This window comes from Oncorhynchus masou, chromosome 28 (assembly GCF_036934945.1).
Source record: "Oncorhynchus masou masou isolate Uvic2021 chromosome 28, UVic_Omas_1.1, whole genome shotgun sequence".
In the NCBI taxonomy this organism is placed as follows: Eukaryota; Metazoa; Chordata; class Actinopteri; order Salmoniformes; family Salmonidae; genus Oncorhynchus; species Oncorhynchus masou.
In genome coordinates this window covers 10,737,807-10,761,119 of record NC_088239.1, presented here as the reverse complement: position 1 = coordinate 10,761,119, position 23,313 = coordinate 10,737,807, and the positions used below count along the sequence as shown (strand labels likewise).

The 23,313-nt window shown below is 45.3% G+C and overlaps 1 protein-coding gene across 1 annotated transcript in view; it reads right to left on the bottom strand.

Moving 5' to 3' along the window:
• LOC135517153 (catenin delta-2-like) overlaps window positions 1-23,313 on the bottom strand; it is a 586,832-nt gene that overhangs the window by 60,885 nt on the left and 502,634 nt on the right. The window contains exons 17-20 of the mRNA XM_064941201.1: window positions 10,484-10,601; window positions 7,709-7,891; window positions 6,529-6,702; window positions 5,696-5,846 (exon numbers count right to left, since the gene is read on the bottom strand). Of these exons, the coding sequence (XP_064797273.1) occupies window positions 5,696-5,846; window positions 6,529-6,702; window positions 7,709-7,891; window positions 10,484-10,601 (626 nt within the window). The remainder of the gene's footprint in view (window positions 1-5,695; window positions 5,847-6,528; window positions 6,703-7,708; window positions 7,892-10,483; window positions 10,602-23,313) is intronic.

Here is a 23,313-nt window from a genome sequence, read left to right as displayed (position 1 = left end):
GTATAGAGGACAGATCCACTAGATCACACATTAAAGACACAGTGGGTTGTATAGAGGACAGATCAACTAGATCACACATGAAAGACACAGGGGGTTGTATAGAGGACAGATCCACTAGATCACACATTAAAGACACAGGGGGTTGTATAGAGGACAGATCCACTAGATCACACATGAAAGACACAGGGGGTTGTATAGAGGACAGATCCACTAGATCACACATGAAAGACACAGGGGGTTGTATGGAGGACAGATCCACTAGATCACACATGAAAGACACAGGGGGTTGTATAGAGGACAGATCCACTAGATCACACATGAAAGACACAGGGGGTTGTATAGAGGACAGATCCACTAGATCACACATGAAAGACACAGGGGGTTGTATGGAGGACAGATCCACTAGATCACACATGAAAGACACAGGGGGTTGTATGGAGGACAGATCCACTAGATCAAAATATGTGTTTGAAATAATAGTGAATAAGAATGTGTGATTTAAAAAGGACATTTCTGAGAAGAGCCATCTTTTTCCTTTTTTTCTGCTCTAAGTAAACATGGTTGACCAATCTCGTTAATGTGAACCGTCTCTGGCACCTCCTTAAGTACACCTTACAATGATCATTTATATAGTCACCGTCTCACCCTGTACACAAGACTGTTAACAGCCCTTGGAGCTGATAGGGGAGAGGAAGCAGGCAGGACTGCCAGAAAGGAAATGTAGCGGGTAAATCGAATGTGACGTACACTTACACACATGACTAATTCCATAGAGAGAAGAACAGGAGTAAACAAACGGGTGAAAGCTACCAGATGATTACACTCTTTACCCCAGAGCTACTTTCTCTTTGGCACACCTTGGTGTTTTGTTCATGCAAAAATGTGTATAAGTGTGTGATGGCATGTGTGTGTGTTGTGAGTCAGACTGTGCCCTGCGGACGCTGATTCCTCTGCACTCTCAGTGTGTGTGTGTGTGTGTGTGTGTGCACGTGTGTGTGTGTGTGTGTGCGTGTGTGTGTGTGTGTGAGCCCTGCGGACTCTGACTCTGTAGACTCAGGTTCCTGTAATTAATGGCTGCCTACAGCACCCTCCCTGCGTTTCCGCAGCAACCCTCCTGATCACTGATGTCATCATCCGGAGACACAAAGAGCGGATCCGAGGAGGACTACATTAACTAATACCCATGTATACATAGGTCTGAACCCAGACATGGGGAGGGAGGGAGAGAGAGAGAGAGAGAGAGAGAGAGAGAGAGAGAGAGAGAGAGAGAGAGAGAGAGAGAGAGAGAGAGAGAGAGAGAGAGAGAGAGAGAGAGAGAGAGAGAGAGAGAGAGAGAGAGAGAGAGAGAGAGAGAGAGAGAGAGAGAGAGAAGAGCCTCGGCTGGCTACCTGAGCTAATATAATGTAGTTGGTCTGGAACCAGACATGGGAAGATGGGACTGGAGCCAGAGTGAGGGAGAGTAGAGAAGGAAGGAGAGGTAGAACGGGAGGGATGGAGGGAGACAAGGAGATGACTGAGGGTGAGAGAGCAGAAAGAGAGACGGCCCTTTTACACAGAACATATTGCTATTTTACCACTATACATCACTCTGCTAGAGCTAGATGGCATGCACCGTATCCCCCTCTGTCTCTTGGGCATACACATGCCCATCTCACGCGTCAAATTAACCACTATAATTCAATTGTAGCAGGCAACGACGCTGGCAGTTATTGTAACGCCAAAACGTGATTCATTCACCACACAACCAGTCAGGTGAATAGGACAGGTGGTTAGGACAGGTTTCTAGGACAGGTGTCTGGGACAGGTAGTTAGGACAGGTTAAAACATGACAGGTGAATAGGACAGGTGATTGGGACAGGTGGTTAGGACAGGTGGTTAGGACAGGAAGACTTAAAACATGACAGATAAGTTGAATAATATTGTGTGAGAATGAACACATGACATAGAACTGAATAAACACTGTTTCAGCTGTTTCAGTTGTATCACCTTCTCTCTCTTTCTCTCTCATTCTCTCTCCTCTCTCTTTCTCTCTCCTTCTCTCTCCTTCTCTCTCCTTCTCTCTCCTTCTCTCTCTTTCTCGCTCCTTCTCTCTCCTTCTCTCTCTTTCTCTCTCTTTCTCTCTCCTTCTCTCTCATTCTCTCTCTTTCTCTATCTTCTCTTTCTCTCTAATTCTCTCTCCTCTCACTTTCTCTCACCTCTCTCCTCTCTTTCTCTCCTCTCTCTTTCTCTCTCCTCTCTCGGTTTCTCTCTCTTTTTCTTTCTCTTTCTCTCTCCTTCCCTCTCCCCTCTCCTCTCTCCTCTCTCGGTTCCTCTCTCTTTCCCTCTCCTCTCTCCTCTCTCGGTTCCTCTCTCTTTCTCTCTCCTTCCCTCTCCTCTCTCCTCTCTCCTCTCTCGGTTCCTCTCTCTTTCTCTCTCCTTCCCTCTCCTCTCTCCTCTCGGTTCCTCTCTTTCTCTTTCCTTCTCTCTCTGTTTCTCTCTCCTCTCGCCTTTCTCTCTCTTTCTCTCTCCTATCTTTTACTCTCTCTTTCTCTCTCCTCTCTCTTTCTCGCACCTCTCTATTTCTCTCTCTTCTCTCTTTCTCACTCCTATGCATTTCTCTCTCCTCTGTGTTTCTCTCTCATTCTCTCTCTCCTCTCTTTCTCTTTCCTGCTCTCTTTCTCTCTCCTTCTGGGTTTTTCTCTCCTTCTCCCTCTTTCTCTCTATGCCCCTCTCCTTCATTCCCTCTTTTTCTCTCTCTCTCTCTCCTCTTACCCTCTCTTACTTTCCTCTCTTCAACATCCTCCCTGGTAATAATAAGAGAGGACAGTACTCCCATGACTGTGAGAATAAAAATGTATTTGTCTGGCCCAAACAGGGTTAATCTAAAATCACAACACTGCAATTGCCAATGACACACCCATTTAGCACGGATAACACCGGACTTAACCACAGCTCAGAAGTTACTGGGGGAAAGGAGATATTCTACAGGCAACGCTCTTAGGTAGAATAAACACAATGGTGCTTGATAATGAAGAGGAGAACCAAAAACTGTCTTAGACACATTCAGCTTGATAGATGGTTAGAATGGCTTCTATACAGTACATAGGTATTCTATACAGTACATAGGTATTCTATACAGTACATAGGTATTATACAAAATACATATATATTCTATACAGTACATAGGTATTCCACAAAATACATATATATTCTATACAGTACATAGGTATTATACACAGTACATAGGTATTCTATACAGTACACAGGTATTCTATAGAATACATATATATACTACACAGTACATAGGTATTCTATACAGTACACATATATTCTATACCATACATAGGTATTCTATAGAATACATATATATAGGTACATAGGTATTATACACAGTACATAGGTATTCTATACAGTACACAGGTATTCTATAGAATACATATATATACTACACAGTACATAGGTATTCTATACAGTACACAGATATTCTATACCATACATAGGTATTCTATACAGTATATAGGTATTCTACACAACACATAGGTATTGTATACATATTGTCACACCCTGACCATAGTTTGCTTTGTATGTTTCTATGTTTTGTTTGGTCAGGGTGTGATCTGAGTGGGCATTCTATGTTTCATGTCTAGTTTGCCTGTTTCTGTGTTTGGCCTGATATGGTTCTCAATCAGAGGCAGGTGTTAGTCATTGTCTCTGATAGGGAACCATATTTAGGTAGCCTGTTTGGTGTTGGGTTTTGTGGGTGATTTTTCCTGTCTCTGTGTTTGCACCAGATAGGGCTGTTTAGGTTTTCGCACGTTTATTGTTTTTGTTAGTCTGTTCATGTATAGTTTTTTCTTTATTAAAGAACCATGAATAGAAACCACGCTGCATTTTGGTCCGCCTCTACTTCACATAAAGAAAGCCGTTACACATATGTATTCTACACAACACATAGGTATTCTATACATATGTATTCTACACAAAACATAGGTATTATATACATATGTATTCTACACAACACATAGGTATTCTTTACAATAATTAGATATACTATACATTACATAGGTGTTCTATACAATACATAGGTATTCTATACATTACATAGGTATTCTATACAAAAATTAGATATACTATACATTACATAGGTGTTCTATACAATACATAGGTATTATATACATATGTATTCTACACAACACATAGGTATTCTATACAGTACATAGGTATTCTTTACAATAATTAGATATACTATACATTACATAGGTGTTCTATACAATACATAGGTATTCTATACAGTACATAGGTCCCTCTCCCCCCCACCCCCCCTCTCTCCCTCTCCCCCCCACTCCCCCCTCTCTCCCCCTCTCTCCCCCATTCTCCCTCTCCCCCCACTCCCTCTCCCCCCATTCCCCCTCCCTCCCCCCACTCCCGCTCTCTCTCTCCCTCTCCTCCCCACTCCCCCTCTCTCCCTCTCCCCCCATCCCCCTCCCTCCCCCCACTCCCGCTCTCTCTCTCCCTCTCCCCCCCACTCCCCCTCTCTCCCTCTTCCCCCACCACTCCCCCTCTCTCCCTCTTCCCCCCCACTCCCCCTCTCTCCCTCTTCCCCCCATTCCCCCTCTCTCCCTCTTCCCCCCAAAACCCCCTCTCCCTCTTCCCCCCATTCCCCCTCTCTCTGGTTCAATGGAATTACTCTGCAAGGCCAATATGAGCTGTAGGTTAACAGTGTAATACAACTGAGCTGAAGTGTTTTCAAACAAAACGACTCAACAAATTGAAATAGATTTTCTTGTGAAATTGCAATTGATGACATTATTCAGCCTGGTGTCTCTCGCGGTGCACAGACACACGGTGTCTTCCTGTTAAAACTACAGGTGGGTTATGGCTTCTACCATCACATTTAACACATACTGCAAAGAGTAGGTAAAGATTGTAACTGATCAGATTGTATTCCTCCCTCTAGTGATTATGGTTAGAATTGGTTCTAGAGTACTGATCCTAGATCTGTGGTTCTGGAAAATGCCTCCATTGACCGTATCTGCACTGTGTCAAAGAGTTCACTATTGACCCATAGGTTCCAAAGAAGACAACCATCGTCACCAACAGAATACCAAGCATAGCAACAATCAGAATGCTCAGCTTCGCAATAGCAACTATTGGAATTTCTAGCTAAGTAACAATGGGTGTTCCTGGCCAATCACCAGCCTTGGTTGAGAATTCCCAGGCACTCTGGAAGACAACCGGCTGAGACAATTTGGAGGGAGGGGAGGGTTAGGTTACCATGGACACCAGATAGAACACCGGGCAGCCCACATGTTAAGAGAGAGATCAATGGACTGTCACTGAAAGAGCACGTATGCAGACACGGACAAGCGCGCACACACACACACACGCACACACACACACACACACACACACACACACACACACACACACACACACACACACACACACACACACACACACACACACACACACACACACACACACACACACACACACACACACACACACACACACACACACACACACACAGAGAGAGAGAAAGAAACATACACACACACAGATAATCCCAAACACACTACGGCAGTGTAACGAGAGGCTGAGCTCCGTCTCAGAGATGGCTAGAGCCACGGCACTGTGAAGTGTGTGTGCGTGTGTGTGTGTGTGTGTTTGTGTGTGTGTTTGTGTGTGTGTGTGTTTGTGTGTGTGTGTGTCTTACCTATCAGTTCTTTGTTTCTGACGTCCAGGGCCATATTCCTGAGCGCGGTGGCCACGGCACACACCACACGGTCATTGTCTATCCTCAACAATTCCACCAGGATAGGAAGACCCTTCTCCTTACGCACAGCTGCCCGGATATACACTGACCACTGGAGAGAGAGGGGGAAGAGTTACACTGATGCACCACTGGAGAGAGTGGGGGAAGAGTTAGACTGACGGGCCACTGGAGAGGGAGGAGAGGGGGAAGAGTTTGATGAACCACTGGAGAGAGAGGAGAGGGGGAAGAGTTAGACTGACGGGCCACTGGAGAGAGATGAGAGGGGGAAGAGTTAGACTGACGGGCCACTGGAGAGAGATGAGAGGGGGAAGAGTTAGACTGACGGGCCACTGGAGAGGGAGGAGAGGGGGAAGAGTTTGATGAACCACTGGAGAGAGATGAGAGGGGGAAGAGTTAGACTGACGGACCACTGGAGAGAGATGAGAGGGGGAAGAGTTAGACTGACGGACCACTGGAGAGAGATGAGAGGGGGAGGAGTTAGACTGATGGACCACTGGAGAGGGAGGAGAGGGGGAAGAGTTAGACTGATGCACCACCAGAGAGGGAGGAGAGGGGGGAGAGTTAGACTGACGGACCACTGGAGAGGGAGGAGAGGGGGAGAGTTAGACTGATGGACCACTGGAGAGAGAGGAGAGGGGGAAGAGTTAGACTGATGGACCACTGGAGAGGGAGAGCGGGGGGGGGTCATTTATGACTGACAGACAGGAGAGGGAAGCCTTAGACGGACTCACCCCTGCAAAGAGAACAGGAGACAGACTAAAGGACCCCCATACCTTCCAGGTGCCTGCAGCCAGATTCTGCAGGGCTCCAGCTGCTCCCTCCAGTGTATCAGGGTTAGAGCACTCTGACAGCAGGGTGAGGTAGGGCTTCACTATGGACGGATGCCATAACATCTGGACTCCTTTAGGAGGGTCAGCTGAGTCTGGGAGAGGACCGACACCGTCCCACTGGAGGAGAGGGGAGAGAGGTTGTGGGGGTAAGGAAAAGGGAAGGATGATGTCAGAAAAAGGGAGATAAAGATAGGGAAGGAGAGAGCGAGGTCAAGAATCATACCATGATGTATGTCCAGTAGAGCATTCTTTATCCACAGCTATTTCAGTGGCCTTGTATATGTTTCCCACTTCTGTAGGCAGCACACCCTCCTGGCAACAGCTCTGACTCTATATGCTAGAGATAGAACACTTTTCTCTTTGATCAAACAATCAAAGAGGTGCCCTTTATGTTTACAGCGGAATTGTGCCATAGTTCCCTATATCTTCACAACTGGAGGCTCTACAGGCAGGATGCATGTTCTATAGACTCTCATCCCTCTAGAGGTTTTATGATAGAAGATCTTCAAAACATAAATACAACTGAAGGAGTAAAGAGAAAACTCCCTAACAGTTCTGAAAATGGGGAAAACTTTTTGGAGACATTTTGTGTTTTTCACTGTTTGCAACTACTGTAGAGTGAATGAGAGTTGAGCTGTTTGGACAAAGCCTTCATTTCTTGTGAGGAACAGACCATACAATTGGTCTGTGGGAAGGCATCTGAGTGAATTGTTAAGCAGCAGTAGTGATTGGAGTGCGTTGGAGGAAAGAAAGGTTTGAAAAACATGTTGCAAAAAGAAATCAAAACTGGATGGTGTTCAGCAATAGATGGGAGGGGTTGAGTGGAGCTTAAGGATGTTAAGGATGGGACAAAGAAAACAAAAAACATATAACTATTGTAAAATATACCGTGTCTATAAAATGTATATAGATCTGTCTGTCTGTCTGTCTGTCTGTCTGTCTGTCTGTCTGCCTCTGCCTCTGCCTCTGCCTCTGCCTCTGCCTCTGCCTCTGCCTCTGCCTCTGCCTCTGCCTCTGCCTCTGCCTCTGCCTCTCTCTCTCTCTCTCTCTCTCTCTCTCTCTCTCTCTCTCTCTCTCTCTCTCTCTCTCTCTCTCTCTCTCTCTGTGTGTATTACTTCCCCACCTGGTCCTGTCCCTTCTTCTTCTTCTTCTTCTTGCCCCAGCAGCCTGAGGTCTCTCCGTCACGTCCGTTGGCGTCACACAGGAGACCGTCTAGCTCCTCTGAACCCAGCTGTTGGCCCTGAGACGTCTCCGCTGCCAGTCGGTAGGACAGGTTACGCAGGATACACACACAGTTCTCTATGGTCTACAGGAGAGGCATCGGAGTTAGAACATTTATCCTACAAATGAGATGACTTCCCACACAAACACAACTTCCCACAAGAGCTAACTTCCTACACAAATATAACTTCCCACAAGAGCTAACTTCCTACACAAATATAACTTCCCACAAGAGTTAACTTCCCACACAAATATAACTTCCCACAAGAGTTAACTTCCCACACAAATATAACTTCCCACAAGAGTTAACTTCCTACACAAATATAACTTCCCACAAGAGTTAACTTCCCACACAAATATAACTTCCCACAAGAGTTAACTTCCCACACAAATATAACTTCCCACAAGAGTTAACTTCCCACACAAATATAAATCCCACAAGAGCTAACTTCCCACACAAATATAAATCCCACAAGAGCTAACTTCCCACACAAATATAAATCCCACAAAAGCTAACTTCCCACACTAATATAACTTCCCACAATACCTAACTTGTGTGTGCGTGTGTGTGTGTATGTGTGTGTGTGTGTGTGTGTGTGCGTGTGTGTGCGTGTGTATGTGTGTGTGTGTGGGTGCGTGTGCGTGTACATCTGTGAAGTATCACTCATAAAAGTGGCTTATTGGAGCAATATGGAAAGTAAACCACTTGGAAATAACGAAGAAAAATCATTAATCATCTCAGACGACTCTGTCTGTTTTATAGAAGAGTCTCTCAGACTGATAAGTTACACAAACAACTATAATGAACGTAATTGAACATAATACTCTGACTGACTAAATGATTTCAACGACATGTAATACAAACACGAAGTCGCTTCAACTTGATCCTATAAGAACAGACCTTGGGCCTTATCTGTCAGAGGAGTGAAGAAGAGAGTTACTTTGCTCTGAAAACATCACAGGTAAACAACTCCACAGGTAAACAACAGGTAAACAACTCCACAGGTAAACAACAGGTAAACAACTCCAGAGGTAAACAACAGGTAAACAACTCCACAGGCAAACAACAGGTAAACAACTCCACAGGTAAACAACAGGTAAACAACTCCACAGGTAAACAACAGGTAAACAACTCCAGAGGTAAACAACAGGTAAACAACTCCACAGGCAAACAACAGGTAAACAACTCCACAGGTAAACAACAGGTAAACAACTCCACAGGTAAACAACAGGTAAACAACTCCAGAGGTAAACAACAGGTAAACAACTCCACAGGTAAACAACAGGTAAACAACTCCACAGGTAAACAACAGGTAAACAACTCCACAGGTAAACAACAGGTAAACAACTCCACAGGTAAACAACAGGTAAACAACTCCACAGGTAAACAACAGGTAAACAACTCCACAGGAAAACAACAGGTAAACAACTCCACAGGTAAACAACAGGTAAACAACTCCACAGGTAAACAACAGGTAAACAACTCCACAGGTAAACAACAGGTAAACAACTCCACAGGTAAACAACAGGTAAACAACTCCAGAGGTAAACAACAGGTAAACAACTCCACAGGTAAACAACAGGTAAACAACTCCACAGGTAAACAACAGGTAAACAACTCCACAGGTAAACAACAGGTAAACAACTCCAGAGGTAAACAACAGGTAAACAACTCCACAGGTAAACAACTCCAGAGGTAAACAACAGGTAAACAACTCCAGAGGTAAACAACTCCAGAGGTAAACAATTCCACAGGTTAACAACTCCAGAGGTAAACAGGTAAACAACTCCAGAGGAAAACAACAGGTAAACACATCTACAGGTAAACAACAGATAAACAACTCCAGAGGTAAACAACATGTAAACAACCCCAGAGGTGAACAACAGGTAAACAACTCCAGAGTTAAACAACACGTAAACAACTCCACAAGTGAACAACACCAGAGATAAACAACAGATAAACAACTCCAGAGGTAAACAACAGGTAAACAACTCCAGAGTTAAACAACACGTAAACAACTCCACAAGTGAACAACACCAGGGATAAACAACAGATAAACAACTCCAGAGGTAAACAACAGGTAAACAACTCCAGAAGTAAACAACAGGTAAACAACTCCAGAGGTAAACAACAGGTAAACAACTCCAGAGGTAAACAACAGGTAAACAACTCCACAGGTAAACAACTCCAGAGGTAAACAACAGGTAAACAACTCCAAAGGTAAACAACAGGTAAACAACTCCAGAGGTAAACAACATATTTCCCTTTTTGAACAGAGTGACATGATAAAGGTAGAGGAAGAAAGTGGGTATGAAATAGAAAGACAGAATGAGGGAAGAAAGAAAAGAGACCAGGAGGACAGAAAGTCCACAAAAATAATGAAAAGTGTCACCCTGTCTATGTCTGCTAATAACTTGAGACCAGTCAATGACAATGGCCATTGGCCCCAGTGCTTGCCAATCAATCATTATTACTGGGGAGACACCAGAGCCCTCCTATGATTGGGCAGACAGCAGAGATGGGTGGGATGTTAGACAATGATTAAGAAATGCCATTTAGAGAGACTGTGCTGCAGCAACCTTGAGAAGGTAGCCATGCACAAAGCTGTTTATCTACTATTGAACTGATGGACACACACACACAACACACACACACATACAAACTACACACACACACCTTGCTGTCAATGTCGTTGCTGCCCAAAGCGGTCTGTATGACGTAGAGGAGAGCGTCTGTCAGTCCATCACACTCTCTCATCCTCCTCCTGGCCTCCTCTCCTGCAGAACTCACATTCCTGAAACACAGAAGGATGGGGACAGGTCAGTGTGTGGGGTCTGAGACCAACGTGACTCTCTATAACTTTGGGAATGATGTTTATACGAAGAATCGAACCAGAATAGAAGTCGATGTGTTATTGATAATGTGTGTATCTGCGTGCCACATTATGTGCCTGCAAACCTGCATTTATATGTGTATGAGTGTCCGTATCTGTCTCAGCCAGGTACCCATGGGGCTGAAGCCGTCTGAACCTCGCCCCATGCAATCTCCCATGGGATAATAATACACACTACATATATTACCTGGCTCTGTTTACAGCGCATTCAGAGCCCAATCAATTGTAACATTTAATTCAATGCAATTCCCAGATGACAGAGGCAGAAATGTATATATTTACTGGCGTAACACATCTCTCTCCTTCCATTGGACTATAGAAGAGTGGAAATGCGTTCTCTGGAGTGACAAATCACACTTTACCATCTGACAGTCCAACGGACTAATCTGGGTTTGGCGGTTGCCATTAGAACGCTTCCTGCCTGAATGCATAGTGCCAACTGTAAAGTTTGGTGGAGGAGGAATAATGGTCTAGGGCTGTTTTTCATGGTTCGGGCTAGGCCCCTTAGTTCCAGTGAAGGGAAGTCTTAACAACATACAATGACATTCTAGACGATTCTGTGCTCCCAACTTTGTGGCAACAGTTTGGGGAAGGCTCTTTCCTGCACGGGGGCATGACAATGCAAAAAGCAAGGTCCATACAGCTATGGTTTGTTGAGATTGGTGGGGAAGAACTTGACTGGCCTGCACAGAGCCCTGACCTCAACCCCATCGAACACCTTTGGGATGAATTGGATCACCGACTGCGAGCCAGGCCTAATCACCCAACATCAGTGCCCGACCTCACTAATGCTCTTGTCGCTGAATGGAAGCAAGTCCCCGCAGCAATGTTCCAACATTTAGTGGAAAGCCTTTCCAGAAGAGTGGAGGCTGTAACAGCAACAAAGGGGAGGGACCAACTCCATATTAATGCCCATGATTTTGGAATGAGATGTTTGACAAGAAGCTGTCCGCATACCTTTGGTCACATGTAGTGTATGATTGGATTAAGCCATTCATCAGTCAGGAAAATGAAGTGAGAGCAGAATCCATCATCCTATCAGAGTGTACTGAAGCCAATCATGTGTCTTAGTTATTAGCAGACAGACAGTCAGCTCTGGGCTTTGTGTTAACACTTAAAGCTCAATCATCTCCTCTGCTCTCTGAATAGCAAACATACATATTATCAGGGTTGGGAGTAACGAATTACATGTAATGCGTTACATGTTAGGGATTACAAAAAACTGTAATTGAAATCTGTTACGTTGCCAGCAAAAACATTGTAATCAGATTACAGATACTTTTGAGAAACTAGATGATTACTTCGAGGATCACTTTTAAATTCAGAAAGGATGTTTGCGAAAAAAATCTTTGACACTGTTTTACACAATTACATTCAAATCAGCATTTTAAAAAAAGACGCAAGTTTAAGTGTGTTCCACCTGAGTCTGACCACAAGTCAGAGACCACTATGATGACACACCAATGTGTTTGATGGAATGCAGGAAAAGAGAAGGATTAGGGTTTTGTGGGCTACAGTCCAAGCTGTGTCTTCCAATGGTGCGACTGCTGTCGGCATCCAAAGATGATCCAACATGAATAAACACTTGAAAGTAAGGATGACAGCAGGGGTCTAGTCTACAGATATCACTTATTATTGATATCTACATAGAGCATAGTGCTGCTCTCTCATTTAGCTATTTGCGCCGCACGGATTGTTGTTGTTGTGGATGGCTGTTCACAAATCTAAATGTGTATTTCAACCCAATAACAGAAGTTTAAGCTGCCTATCAATCATTGGTTTTGAAACCAGTGGACAGGCAGTGTAAAATGCGCTCTTGCAAAAGCTGCATAGAGAGGATCCCAGCCTATGGAATACAAGTGGGTCTTTTCTTCTTCAGTAGTGCTCAAAGCAAGCCATTCCATGAGCGCAGCATTTATTTTCAATCAGTCCTCCATGACAACAACATCATAAACAACAGAGTAATCTGGCTAATAAATCCTTCGTTTTGGGGTTACGCTAAGGTTAAACAATTTGGCTAATCTATACTTCCATATTTCCAAGTCCTAGTCTTGAAGATCAAGGGGTATAACACATATTGGAATGACTGGAATTCTGATAGACTTTGGTTTTTAATGTAAAGATATAATCGTATTATTATTATGTAGTAGAAAGCGATGGGTTAGCAGAAGCCTACATAACCAACCCATAACGTAACACATAACATCCATATATTACATTACATTACATTTAAGTCATTTGGCAGACGCTCTTATCCAGAGCGACTTACAAATTGGTGAATTCACCTTATGACATCCAGCTATGTAAACTTTAACATTGATTTATCCTGTAATAGATGTCGTTCAATTTGGAACATGCATTTTTCTCTTTTTCTAATGCCGCTTAAAGGGAAAGTAATCTAAAAGTAACTGGATGTAATCAGATTACATTACTGAGTCTGGGTAATCCAAAAGTTACGTTACTGATTACAATTTTGGACGGGTAACTAGTAACTGGAACGGATTACATTTGGAAAGTAACCATGCCAACCCTGCATATTATGCAGTAGAATACAGACCCATAGACGAACTCTGGTCTCGCCGTCAACCAAGATGTTAGTTCTGCCTGATTTAAACTCTGATATCAATTCACCTCAAGTATATTATTGGGATTAATCAGAAATAGGTCTGACACATTGTTTTGATCATATGTACTCACTAACTGTAAGTCACTCTGGATGAGAGCGTCTGCTAAATTATTCAAATGTACAGTACATGTAAATGTTTAAATATGCTGATTCATCAACCTGATCAACCTCAAACCTTCATATTCATATTCAAACACTCACATTTGATTATTCAAATACTCATTGCTATGCAACAGTGTTGTTATTGAGTAGAGATGGGTTATAAACAGTGTGTTTCCATTCATAGCCAGCTTGGTGTGTGCGTGGGAAGACATCTAGTTTTTAATGAAGCTGTAAGGATACATGCACGCACGCACGCACGCACGCACGCACGCACGCACGCACGCACGCACGCACGCACGCACGCACGCACGCACACACACACACACACACACACACACACACACACACACACACACACACACACACACACACACACACACACACACACACACACACACACACTTTTAATCCAGTGGAGAGGACACAGCCCTTGTCTCATCTCCTTCTGCTGTGGGTAGGTTGTCGATAGAGCCTATCATGAGCTCCACCAGGAGGAAGACACGTAGACCATTGTCTAAACTTTAATTAACATGGCTGCAGAGCTGTCATAGTTCAGAGTTCACACTGATTTAGTCACGTCTCAAGTGCTAATTATAACGTGAGCGATCCCCCTAGGAACATGGGCCAAAGCTGGCCGATTCCTGGTTTAATGAAAGGTTGAGAAACAATGTTTGAGGAACATGGTGGTGTGGAATGTGTAATAAGCTAGAAACAGACTGTATGGTCTCTGACGTGACATATTTAGCCAACATCCCAATCTGATATATGACTCTATCACTATGGTAGAGAGACAATAGAGAGGCTCGATTTCTGTAGAAGCACTTTGTGACACCTGCTGTTGTTCAAAAGGGCTCGATTAATACATTTGATTGATTGACAATACTGGCAGAGTCTGATTCACAGGCACACAGCTATCTGTCTATATTACACAGCTATCTGTCTATATTACACAGCTATCAACTGAGAGAGAGAGGGAGGAATAGAGAAAGGGGAGAGAGGAGAGAGTGAGAGGGGAGAGAGGAGAGAGAAAGGGGAGAGAGGAGAGAGTGAGAGGGGGATAGGGGAGAGAGGAGAGAGTGAGAGGGGAGAGAGGAGAGAGAAAGGGGAGAGAGGAGAGAGTGAGAGGGGGAGAGGAGAGAGAAGGGGAGAGAGGAGAGAGTGAGAGGGGAGAGAGGAGAGAGAAAGGGGAGAGAGGAGAGAGTGAGAGGGGAGATAGGAGAGAGAAAGGGAGAGAGGAGAGAGAGAGAGGGGAGATAGGAGAGAGAAAGGGGAGAGAGGAGAGAGAGAGAGGGGAGATAGGAGAGAGAAAGGGGAGAGAGGAGAGAGAGAGGGGAGATAGGAGAGAGAGGAGAGAGTGAGAAGGGAGATAGGAGAGAGAAAGGGGAGAGAGGAGAGAGTGAGAGGGGAGATAGGAGAGAGAAAGGGGAGAGAGGAGAGAGAGAGGGGAGATAGGAGAGAGAGAGAGGGGAGATAGGAGAGAGAAAGGGGAGAGAGGAGAGAGAGAGGGGAGATAGGAGAGAGAGAGGAGAGAGCGAGAGGGGAGATAGGAGAGAGAAAGGGGAGAGAGGAGAGAGCGAGAGGGGGTATAGGAGAGAGAAAGGGGAGAGAGAGAGAGAGAGAGAGGGGGTATAGGGGAGAGAGGGGAGAGTGAGAGGGGAGATAGGAGAGAGAAAGGTGAGAGAGGAGAGAGAGAGAAAATAGAGAAAGGGAGAGGGGAGAGAGAGAGAGGGAGATAGGAGAGAGAAAGGGGAGAGAGGAGAGAGTGAGAGGGGAGATAGGAGAGAGAAAGGGGGAGAGGAGAGAGAGAGGGGAGATAGGAGAGAGAGAGAGGGGAGATAGGAGAGAGAAAGGGGGAGAGAGAGAGAGAGGGAGATAGGAGAGAGAGAGGAGAGAGCGAGAGGGGAGATAGGAGAGAGAAAGGGGAGAGAGGAGAGAGCGAGAGGGGAGATAGGAGAGAGAAAGGGGAGAGAGGAGAGAGAGAGAGGGGAGATAGGAGAGAGAGAGAGGGGAGATAGGAGAGAGAAAGGTGAGAGAGGAGAGAGAGAGAAAATAGAGAAAGGGGAGAGGGAGAGAGAGAGAGGGGAGATAGGAGAGAGAAAGGGGGAGAGAGGAGAGAGAGTGAGAGGGGAGATAGGAGAGAGAAAGGGGAGAGAGGAGAGAGAGAGGGGAGATAGGAGAGAGAGAGGAGAGAGAGGAGAGAGAGAGAGGGGAGATAGGAGAGAGAAAGGGGAGAGAGGAGAGAGAGAGGGGAGATAGGAGAGAGAGAGGAGAGAGAGGAGAGAGTGAGAGGGGAGATAGGAGAGAGAAAGGGGAGAGAGGAGAGAGAGAGGAGATAGGAGAGAGAGAGAGGGGAGATAGGAGAGAGAAAGGGGAGAGAGGGGAGAGAGAGGGGAGATAGGAGAGAGAGAGGAGAGAGAGGAGAGAGAGAGAGGGGAGATAGGAGAGAGAAAGGGGAGAGAGGAGAGAGAGAGAGGGGAGATAGGAGAGAGAAAGGGGAGAGAGGAGAGAGAGAGAGGGGAGATAGGAGAGAGAGAGAGGGAGATAGGAGAGAGAAAGGGGAGAGAGGAGAGAGAGAGGGAGATAGGAGAGAGAGAGGAGAGAGCGAGAGGGGAGATAGGAGAGAGAAAGGGGAGAGAGGAGAGAGAGAGGGAGATAGGAGAGAGAGAGGGAGAGAGGAGAGAGTGAGGAGAGAGCGAGAGGGGAGATAGGAGAGAGAAAGGGGAGAGAGGAGAGAGTGAGAGGGGAGATAGGAGAGAGAAAGGTGAGAGAGGAGAGAGAGAGAAAATAGAGAAAGGGGAGAGAGGAGAGAGAGAGAGGGGAGATAGGAGAGAGAAAGGGGAGAGAGGAGAGAGAGAGAGGGGAGATAGGAGAGAGAAAGGGGAGAGAGGAGAGAGAGAGAGGGGAGATAGGAGAGAGAGAGGGGAGATAGGAGAGAGAAAGGGGAGAGAGGAGAGAGAGAGGGGAGATAGGAGAGAGAGAGGAGAGAGCGAGAGGGGAGATAGGAGAGAGAAAGGGGAGAGAGGAGAGAGAGAGGGGAGATAGGAGAGAGAGAGGGGAGAGAGGAGAGAGAGAGAGGGGAGATAGGAGAGAGAGAGGGGAGATAGGAGAGAGAAAGGGGAGAGGAGAGAGAGAGAGGGAGATAGGAGAGAGAGAGAGGGGAGATAGGAGAGAGAAAGGGGGAGAGAGGAGAGAGAGAGGGGGAGATAGGAGAGAGAGAGGAGAGAGCGAGAGGGGAGATAGGAGAGAGAAAGGGGAGAGAGGAGAGAGGGGGAGATAGGAGAGAGAAAGGAGAGAGCGAGAGGGGAGATAGGAGAGAGAAAGGGGAGAGAGGAGGAGAGAGAGGGGAGATAGGAGAGAGAGAGGAGAGAGCGAGAGGGGAGATAGGAGAGAGAAAGGGGAGAGAGGAGAGAGAGAGAGGGGGTATAGGGGAGAGAGGAGAGAGTGAGAGGGGAGATAGGAGAGAGAAAGGTGAGAGAGGAGAGAGAGAGAAAATAGAGAAAGGGGAGAGGGGAGAGGGGAGAGAGAGAGGGGGTGGGAGAAAAGAGAGAGAGAGAGAGAGAGAGAGAGAGAGGTCATGATCAGATGAACTCCTGCATTTTTTAGCATGTTCTTAAAAAAGATAGATTTAGAGTTAGATAAACTTGGATTTTTTTGTCAGGAACATATACAGGATGCTACCCTCTACAACATAACCTTCACTATGTCACCAGGACATATACAGGATGCTACCCTCTACAACATAACCTTCACTATGTCACCAGGACATATACAGGATGCTACCCTCTACAACATAACCTTCACTATGTCACCAGGACATATACAGGATGCTACCCTCTACAACATAACCTTCACTATGTCACCAGGACATATACAGGATGCTACCCTCTACAACATAACCTTCACTATGTCACCAGGACATATACAGGATGCTACCCTCTACAACATAACCTTCACTATGTCACCAGGACATATACAGGATACTACCCTCCACTCCAATCAAAACTCAAAACCTAGAACCTGATTTTGGACCGAATTACGGAATCACCTGGAAGGCTTACAACTACTAAAGATTATTATTCCAATGCTATACAGCAAATGCTCTGGAAAACAAGAGAAACCTGAAAACACCATACAACCTGGAACTGAGTGAGTAATGTTTAGTCTGAAGCAAACTTTTATTTCCAAAAGCCAAGAACAAAAATGCATTACATTACTTTATAAGGACTGAATGCTAAATTAATGCTGCCAAGCTTGATACAACTTTAATTAGCACTGACGTGTCAAGTGAGAGGTGTCAAAGCCTTTTAGCCCAAAAATGGCAGGAGAGTGGAACAGTCTACTCCAACCAAATGGAGAGGCCTTAGAAGCTGCCTCCCTCTGTTTAGAGGCAATTAAAATACAGTACCCTGTGCATGTCAAGAATGATAAGGCAAGAAAATATCACAAAATGAAGCTCCTTATGCAAAATCAAGAGATACTTTTTTGCTGACTATTATAAAAATGGGAACATCCACAACCTCATCTTCCAAATCAAATCAAATGTTATTGGTCACATACACATGGTTAGCAGACATTAATGCAAGTGTAAAGAAATGCTTGTGCTTCTAGTTCCGACCGTGCAGTAATATCTAACAAGTAATCTAACAATTTCACAACAACTACCTTATACACACAAGTGTAAAGGAATGATTAAGAATATGTACATATAAACATATGGATGAGCGATGGCCGAACGGCATAGGCAAGATGCAGTAGATGGTATAGAGTACATCATATACATATGAGATGAGTAATGCAAACATTATATAAAGTGGCATTGTTTAGACTTTATTACATCAACTGATCAATTATTAAAGTGGCTAGAGATTGAGTCTGTATGTTGGCAGCAGCCTCTCAATGTTAGTGATGTGGATAAGGGGGTGCTGCCTCTGCTGTATCCTGAAGTCCACGATCATCCATAGTGAACTGCATCAAACTCTGCCCCCTCCTTTCCCAACAAGATATGGATCTGGAAGCACTTCCTACGCCTTCCACTAGATGTCCTCATTCAGTAGAAAGTGTAATGGACCATTTGCTGTGAACTTTGACCTAATGGGAGGGAAAATAGTCAGTTCCCTGAGGGGAACTCCTTGCCCCAACAGCTTTGACCAATCCCAGAGGTTTGTAAGACCCTGGGTTTAATAATAATTAGGCAAAGACTCAGCTTCTGCAAAAGGTCCGTAAGGTTTATTCAGAGAACGTTCTAAAGCCTAAAACTGCAAAGACATGTCATTTTATAACTCCCACCTCTCCACCTACTTACACTCACACACAGACCCCCAAACAGTAGGGGGATTACACGCACACACAGACCCCCAAACAGTAGGGGGATTACACGCACACACAGACACACAAACAGTAGGGGGATTACACGCACACACAGACACACAAACAGTAGGTGGGATGTATCTTTCCCCACAGTCCACATTCCTCGTTTACCACTACCAAGCTGGCAGTTCCATACCGTTCCCTCCCTCCCGAGATTAGAGGGACCTTGACAGGGTCTCTTTCCTTTTATACGTTTTTCAGAGTTCTAACCAGGTCAGGTCATGTATAGTTCAATTGTCCTCTGTGTTTTCTTAGTCACACACTGATTTCTCTCCCTTAAAACCTCTTGAGCGTATAGGGACGCTAGCGTCTCTCCTGGCCAATAGCATGAGAAATGCAGAGCGCTAAATTCAAATAGTACGAGATAAAACTCAAACTTTCATTAAATCACACATGCAGGGGACTCAATTAAAGCTACACTCGTTGTGAATCCAGCCAACATGTCAGATTTTAAAAATGCTTTTCGGCGAAAGCATGAGAAGCTATTATCTGATAGCATGCACCCCGCGGAAACACATGAACGCGACGTAAACAAACGAATCAGAGTAGCCGGCGCTACAGAAAACGCTGAAATAAAATATAAAACATGCATTACCTTTGACGAGCTTCTTTGTTGGCACTCCAATATGTCCCATAAACATCACAATTGGTCCTTTCTTTTGATTAATTCCATCCATGTATACCATGTATGCCCAAAATGTCCATTTATAAAGCCCGTCTGATCCAGACAAAAACAGCTTTCCAAAACGCAACGTCATTACAAAAATTTAAAAAGTTGCCTATAAACTTTGACAAAATACTTCAAACTACTTTTGTATTCAATAGCAGCAAGTCAACAATTCATGGACGATTTTCTCTCTTTCATAACTTTCCACAGTGTAACCTCTGACAGGAAGTGCCTATTCTTCATTTCACCAAAGATAAACTTCAACCCAATTCCCAAGACTGGCGACATTGTGTGGAAGTTGTAGGAACTGTAAACTGGGCGCTATCTGATTTCCCTTGACCTAGACAATACAGGGAACTGGCAGAGGGATTTTTTAAAAATTTTTCTGAACAGTTTTTCCTTGGGGTTTTGCCCACTACACAAGTTCTGTTATAGTCACAGACATGATTGAACCAGTTTTATAAACTTCAGAGTGTTTTCTATCCACACATACTAATCATATGCATATACTATATTCCTGGCATGAGTAGCAGGACGTTGACAATTTGCATGCTTTTTATCAAAAAGTTGAAAAAATCTACCCTATACCTTAAGAGGTTTTAACCTGTCTTCACCAAACCTTATTGGACTTTAGTCTATCACTCTAATTCATTTTACTTTACAAAGTCTAATAATTACGTTAGTCTAATTATTCTTATAGATGTTACATCATCTAATAACTATGTTTCAGGGTGGAATTCTTTAGTCATTACTTTAAACATATAAATTCCCTTATTCATACCCTCACCACCTGGGGGCGGCCCGTCAGAAAGTCCAGGACCCAGCTGCACAGGGCAGGGTGGAGACCCAGGGTCTCGAGCTTTTTTGAACTGAACACTAAATAACAAGAGAATAAATTAAACCGAAACAGTCCCATAAGGTGCAAACACTGATACGGAAAGCAACTACCCACAAGACCCAGGTGGGAAAAGGCTACCACGCTGCGCTTTGGTCCTCCACTCTTTCCAACAGCCGTTACACGAATGCTGCCATCAATCCACGGTTTCTGGTTGGGGAAGATTTTAATATTCACTGTGGATACCACATCATCAATGCACTTGCTAATGAACTCGGTCACCGAATCAGCGTATTCATCAATGTTATTGTCCAATGCTATCCGGAACATGTCCCACAAACAATCCCCTGGCATGGCACAGTGCTATATTGGCACACTACCCTTTTTAAGAGAGGGGGTGTTAATGAGGGGTGGAAACTCGGGATACTAGACAACGAGAACTCTGAGTCAGCTAATATAAATCTCTATAAGTCTGGAACAGTATTGGTACAGGGCAACCCCAATCAAATTTTTAGCACAGCAGGAGATGCTCGCCTCTGAGAAAGACACCCCCACCCCGAACGGGTTAGTCCAGACCTCTTCATTATATAACCCTACAGATGAGCAACCCAAAGTGGAAAGTCAACCTCCCAGCACAGAGTACCACCCCCTCATTGAAATGAAGGATACATTTACCCAGCTGGAGGTAAGGCAGGTGGAGCTGGAACAGCAGGTGATTACATTCCAGTCAGCACAGACCCAGACAACAGTCCAGTACAACAAAACCCTTTAACCAGACCCAGACAACAGTCCAGTACAACAACACACCTTAACCAGACCCAGACAACAGTCCAGCACAACAACACCCCTTAACCAGACCCAGACAACAGTCCAGCACAACAACACCCCTTAACCAGACCCAGACAACAACACCCCTTAACCAGACCCAGACAACAGTCCAGTACAACAACACCCCTTAACCAGACCCGGAGAGCTGGAGGTAGAAAGAGACATATCTGCACACTGGACTGTGGTGAGACAACTTCAACAATATAAAAAAGCAAGAGCAGGAGAAGAACCGGGCACAAGAGGAGAGGATCAGACTACTGGAGGAGAGGTTGAGGGGGATGGCGTGTGACAGGCAACAACCCACTAGATAGGTGGCCACCCCCGCAGAGAAGCCAGCAGGAGAGCCCACCTCAACTCCCGACAAAAGTCTTGACACCACAGCAGAACAGTCCACACCAGACCCTGACCATAGCCTCAACATCACAGCAGAACAGACAAATGAAGAACCCCAAGCCCAGCGGATCTCACCCCCTCTGAGCACCCCCCCCTGTCAGCCACAATGATAGCCCTCCTGACAACCCCCCTGACAACCCCCCCACACACACTGAGGACATACATAAGACACAGATTGTACTCCTTATGGACTGAAATGGGAAATATATACAAGAAAAATAACTTTTTCCAAAACAGTGTGTCTAAACTCTGGTGTCCAAACACCCAGCCTGCCCTAGAGCTTCTGTCTGAGCACCAACTAGTTTCACCTAGCCACATTATAATACACACAGGCACGAACGACCCAGGAAAGGGTGGCCACAGCACTGAAGGGAGTGATTGAAAAAGCTTCCTCTACTTTCCCCAATACACAAGTGGTTATCTCCACCCTGCTACCATGAAAAGACTTCTACCCTGCTACCATACAGCGGGTAAACGCAAGAATTTCCCGTGACTGTGCCTCAAAACCAAATGTTTTCCTGGCCCACCACTCCACCCTGGACTTGAAGAGCCTCTATGACCAGGTCCACCTCTACAAGGCAGCAGTGCCCTCCTTCTCCTGAACTCTAAAGGACATCGCTCTCAAACGCAGCCCCAACACCTCACACAGGAGCAACAGATCATTATACACCCCGCCCAGAGAATTGAGACACTCTCCCAGACCTGTGGGACCCCCCTGGACCTACACATAGAGGACTCACGCCAAGAGGACCTACATCCAGACCACAACACCACCAGCCACATACACATCCCCACCCCAACCAATCAACAACGCCAAGTCAACCATGCCCACACCCCATTTAGGCCCCCTCAGATCAGACCTATGCCCCTCCTGGCCACCCCATGCACCCCACCCCCGCAAAGAGGGTGTCAACATGGAAGTCACACATACGCCCAGGCCGTGAGCGGGAAAACAGGCCCAGCAATCACTCTTACACTAACCCAAGCCAATGGCATGTACTAGATGCTCAGCAGGCTCTGCTCACACTTACTGGCTTGAGGCCAAATCCCACGACCAACAACATTGGACACTTTATGGAACACAAAGCCTTCACTATCTCACCCTGGAATATCCAAGGCCTGAGGTCATCTGCCTTTGGCCTAAAGAGCAGGAACCTGGACTTCATCAAATAAATTGTCAATACAGACATTGTTATCCTGCAAGAAAACTGGTATAGAGGAGACGAACCCACTGGTTGCCCTCTAGGTTAAAGAGAGCTGGTAGTCCCCATCCACCAAACAACCAGTTGTGAAACAGGGAAGGGACTCAGGGCGTATTCTAATTTGGTATAGAGCAGACCTAACTCACTCCATTAAAAACAGGAACCTGGAATATCCCAGGCCTGTGTCTGTAAATACAGACATCCTACAAGAAACTTGTATGTGTGAAACAGGGCAGGGACTCAAGGGGGATGTTAATTTGATGTAGAGCAGACCTTACTCATTCCATTAAATTAATCAAAGCAGGAACATTTTACATTTGGCTAAAAATTCAAAAGGAAATCTTAATAGAGAAAAATGTCCTCATGTGTGCTACCTATATCCCCCCCAATAGAATCCCCATACTTTAATGAACACAGCTTCTCCATCCTGGAGGGGGAAATCAATGAATTCCAGGTCCAGGGACATGTACTAGTCTGTGGCGACCTAAACCGGACACGAACCGGACACGAACCTGACACCCTCAGCACACAGGGGGACAAACACCTGCCTGGAGGTGACAGCATTCCCTCCCCTATATGCCCCTCTAGGCACA